The following is a 5,363-nucleotide window of genomic DNA, read 5'->3' on the forward strand; positions in this document are numbered from 1 at the left end:
TACTTATTACATATTTAAAATGATGTGGCTCCTTCAGTGGAACAACTTAAATGAAGTTACATACTTTTTGTGGTATAGCTGACTAGTTGACTGTAGCTGAACTTCTTTAAGCGATGAGTAGCTTGTATCTTGAGAAACTACAGTTTCAAACTGGTTTCCTGAACACTGTTGCAGAGTAACAGGCTTGCCCTAAACGGACTTTGATAACGGCCTTCATAAAGATTTATGAGATTCTTATCCTGAAGAGGCTTTCCTGCTGGAGTCGTCATTCATGAGCTTGAGGCAGCTCTGGAAGTAAACTTCTCTAAAGTTTCAATTCAGTCATTCATTTTTGCAATGCAGTTTAGTGATGCACCTTTAAAATACATCTGATGGCAAACTATGAAGTAAAGAGTAAAGCTCATTGTTTTTTCCACATGAATCATTCTGCACAACATCAGAGCATGTTATGGTATTGTGATGCAGAAAACATGGATGGAATTGCAGAATCCAATCCAATTAGTTAATTTTTTGGCACTATTTTTCCATCCACGTTTTAATGTAAACAGCAAATCTCTATTGTCCAGCAGTTTGTTTGCAATAAACTACATTTGATTGCATTTTAAAAGATTAATTAGTTTCATGCATTCATTTGCTTGCCACCATTTCTGATAATAAATCTGTATTATCACAGAATTTTTTACACTTTTTTTTTTAAAGAGCACTATTATTGTTAAACTTTTAATAATTATTAAATTGTTAATGTTTTATTCATTCAATTGCTTACACATCCTTTTTGATTATTAAAATTTAATTCAAATGGAAAACATGGAATTTGAGGAAAAATAAAACAGAATTTCGGAAGAAATAAAACAGCTTTCATAGGCTCCTAATAGAATGTGAAAATATTTATATATAGTTTTTATTCATTTTTATTTAGTTAGTTATATCAAGTTAAACTAAATGAAATTGAGAAATGTTGCCTTGGGAACTAGGTGAAATAAAAAAGGTTTTTATATATATATATATATATTATTATTTCAGTTAATGTTTATTTTATTTCAAGTAACGAAGCAAGTATTTCTTTATGGTTGTAGTTAAATATAATAACCCTGTCTGGCATATATATCACCATATCCCTAATGATATTGAGAAGAAGAGGGTAAAATGTGCTTAATTTTCATGGAAATTATGTCAAAAAAAATTTTGGGGAAAAAAATGGATTAAAACAAAAAAGAAAAAAAAACAAAAAACTTTTTTTCCAATGAGCATTATTATTACAATATTACAATATTAATAACTTACTAAACTGTTAATGTTTAATAAATTCAATTCTTAGACATTATTTTCGATTATTAAAATGTAATTAAAATGGAACAAATAAAAATAGAAAACACAGAATTTGGGAAGAAATAAAACAGATTTCATTGGGCCCTACTAATGTGATTTGGTACCTTTCTTCAGCAGCTCATCGAGGAGTCCGCTCCACTCGGAGCGGAAGATGTTGGCCCCGGTGAGGCTGCCGTCTCCTCCACACACACACAGGTTGGAGATGCCACGCTTGACCAGGTTAAAGGCAGCAGCTAAACGGCCCTCTCGTGTGGTGAAGGCCTTACAGCGCGCGCTGCCGATCACCGTTCCTCCCTGAGTGAGCAACACACATGCACTGCTGTTACACATGCAGACACTGCATTAGTGCATCTGATGTTTTAATCATAGAGAGGCATTTATTGCAATGCTTCGACAAGGGCAAACTGTTCACAAATGCATGTCAGCGCTGCGGCCGAACAGTTGCACGCATGCATCAGAGTCAAGCATTCAAAGGAAACGCAGCACAGCAGTCAGTGCACACATACAAATACAAAACACACAAACAAAAAAGACTCCCCAACTTTTCTGTCAGCCGAATCCCTTAGATGTAAAATAATTCTCAGTTCCCCTAAGAATTGAAGTTATCATTTTCAATTTCATATGTTACCAGATAAACAGATAAAATATTTAAATTTTTTTCAAGTGTTTTTTTTATTTTGAATGTTTTGAATTTTTAAATAAGTTATTTTTTTAAATAAATATTTTTAAAGATTAAATATTTTACCTGTTAATTGCATTCCATTATTATTATTGTTGATTCAACTCCAAGTATAAAAATGAAGATATAAATATATATTACTGTTGTACATTACAGTTGTCCTTTAAAATAAAATATAAATATTTGATAATAATAGCATATATATATATATATATATATATATTACTCTTGTAAAATAAATATTTTAAATGCACAAACACACATATATAATTTCATTAATTATAAAATAACTTTTATTTTATTAAGTATAAAATAACTTTTATTTTATATAATTTTTTTATATATAATAAAATATATAAATATTTTATATTATAATTGCATTAAGTATAAACATGTAAACCTGGATGTTGCTATTTTTCCCAAAGTTTTGAAAGAATCCACACAGAAAGGACATAAAACAGCAGTAGACCGTGTGACTCGTGCATTATATTCAAAGTTATTTTGTGTGAGAAACAGACCGTTGTTGATAATCTTGTCCTTTCAGATTAAAAAATGTTGCATTGATGCATCAAGCTCAGTTCCAGCACACATGACGCTCAGTGCCGGGTTGACATCAAACTTGACACAATGCATCAACAAATGTGATTGCAAATGAGATTTGGGAGCAGATGGGAGGTTTATAATTTCACTGAAACAATAACGGCATAAGGGTTTGAAATGACACGAGTGTGAATAAATGATGACAAATCTTCATTTTTGGGTGAACTGTCTCTTTAAAAGTCTCCATGAACACTTTCAAACCAGATTGTATGTTAAAAACTGCAGAAAAATAACGGACACACTTCATCACAGAAATCTTAATATTAAGATCTCTGTCTGCTGGACAAGTAGGTAATAATTTGATACTCAATTCAGACCGAACTCAGTGCATACATGTCAAGTATATATACAGTAGACCACATTTCACTACTGAATGGAAAAGAGCACTTAGGATACTATATGCATCATCTATAGCAGGTTAACATAACACTTCTGTTACTCTAAAGTCTTTATTTCACCAGCATCAGAGCACATGCAGCAGGACAGCTTACCAGTTTACCTGCTTAACTGAAGAACACAGAACAGACTGAAGAGAAAGAGCTGCAGGTCAACAAAACTATTAAAAACCATTTTCATTCATTGAAAAAGAGCTGAAATAAAATATAAATATTAGATTCTTAAATAAAGAAAAATTAAATATTGGAAATGTTGCCTTGATTTAAGTTTAAATTACTAAAATGTCTAAAACTGAAATAAAAATGAATTAATTACTTAATGTGAAAACTGAAAATGCAAAAATAAAACCTAATTTGAAACGTTAATACATACACTCTAAAAAATGCTGGGTTGTTTCAACCCAACTTTGGGTCAAATATGGACTAACCCAACCGTTGGGTTAAAATTTTACATTAAATTTTTAACCCAAAAGTTGGGTTAGTCCAAATTTGACCCAAAGTTGGGTTGAAATAACCCAGCATTTTTTAGAGTGTACTATTAAAGTATTAAAATCATATTAAACTAACACTGCACTGCAGCAATAATATTGTAGTTTTTATTCATATTTTCCATTTTAATTAAAAAAATTTTTTTGTTTTAGTACTAATTTTGTTGTGTTTTTATCATTGAGATAAAGAACACTTAAAGAACTAAAACTGAAATAAAAATTAATAAATTCCGCTAATGTGGCGGTGGCACATTATATATGTCTAGTTAAGGACACCGACTTTTATTTATTTACAGGCGATTTATTGAGATTTAATTAACTTGCTTTATTGTGTTAGACAGCTCATTCTTTCCGCACGAAGATGAGCAAATCATTGAGCTGGTGTGCACACGTTTCTTTTCCGGTGGGCAACTGGGTTACGTAGACATGTTCCAAACCCGGTGCAAAAAACACTATTATTTTCGATTTATAGACATATAAAAAAGATAATCGCCTCATATCGATATTTGAATAACACGTAAGCGTGACGTTGAACCGTCGATACATTAGTTGCGCTGCTACAGCCTTAAAATAACTACGCAAACCTGTCATCATAAGAGAATAATGAGGCTGTTAAAATGTGTTGTAGCTGTTGACTATATGTTACTATTAAGTCAACAATATTAAGTTTTAATTAAGGTTTTGTTTTTAATATTTTGACATATCAAGCATGGAATAACGTGCGGAAACTTCATGTTAGTGAATAATAAACAAGCCTGTGCTCCATTCTGACATGCCATGGATAGGGAAACCTTTCATAACTGCTGCAGTTTGGTCAAAATGCCCCTCTCAGCACTGCTCCTCTCATTTCATTGAGTACATAGAGAGAGAAATACCCTACCCCAAATTATTCAAGAAATACTTAATCCCGAATCAACCCTGCATGTTTTCCAAAAAATTCACAGAAGACTGGAATTGCAGAAAAAACTGGGTCACGGCTGATGGAAAACCTAACTTCCAAAGACTTCTGCATGAATTTGGTGAGCAAAGAATTATATTTCATTATACTTGCATCAATGTGTCATGCATTATAAGTTAGAAATTATCAGTCCTGCTCCAGCTCTAAAATCTAGATTGAAGAAATAAATGTGATAACTGCACATTACAGAACTGTAACATGTTCCTTTCAGCTCCTCCATTTATAATGTCCCTTATAAGCATGTATCTTGCATTGCTGGATTAAAAATTAACTAAAGTAGAAATTGTAAGATCATTTTGTTGGGTATTGATGAATAGCAATAAAAAAAAAAACTAAATCTAAATGTATACTCAATATGTTATATACATAAATAGCCTCATTTTACTATGCATATGAGAAGGCTGTTGCAAACTGCAGTGCAAAAGAATACAACTCCAACCCGAAGCAGATCATGCCTTTCAAGGAGTTTATGCAGTACTGGAGAGAGTACATTCAGAATGGGCATTCTGCACCCAAAGGATGTCTTTACGTAAAGGACTGGCATATGCAAAGGTACAGCTCTTCAAAAGCCACTCTAAAAAATGATGGGTTGTTTAAACCCAACTTTGGGTCAAATATGGACTAACCCAACCGTTGGGTTAAATTTTTACATTACATTTTTAACCCAAAAGTTGGGTTAGTCCAAATTTGACCCAAAGTTGGGTTGAAATAACCCAGCATTTTTTAGAGTGTACTATTAAAGTATTAAAATCATATTAAACTAACACTGCACTGCAGCAATAATATTGTAGTTTTTATTCATATTTTCCATTTTAATTAAAAAAAATTTTTTGTTTTAGTACTAATTTTGTTGTGTTTTTATCATTGAGATAAAGAACACTTAAAGAACTAAAACTGAAATAAAAATTAATAAA

At 31.7% G+C, this 5,363-nt stretch overlaps 1 protein-coding gene across 1 annotated transcript in view; it reads right to left on the bottom strand.

Annotated features, from left to right (window-relative positions):
- Positions 1-5,363, bottom strand: part of pfkla (phosphofructokinase, liver a) — a 27,719-nt gene that overhangs the window by 19,468 nt on the left and 2,888 nt on the right. The window contains exon 4 of the mRNA XM_016469375.1: positions 1,434-1,623. Within this exon, the coding sequence (XP_016324861.1) occupies positions 1,434-1,623 (190 nt within the window). The remainder of the gene's footprint in view (positions 1-1,433; positions 1,624-5,363) is intronic.

Source organism: Sinocyclocheilus anshuiensis, unplaced genomic scaffold, assembly GCF_001515605.1.
Source record: "Sinocyclocheilus anshuiensis isolate Anshui unplaced genomic scaffold, SAMN03320099.WGS_v1.1 scaffold1005, whole genome shotgun sequence".
NCBI lineage: Eukaryota > Metazoa > Chordata > Actinopteri > Cypriniformes > Cyprinidae > Sinocyclocheilus > Sinocyclocheilus anshuiensis.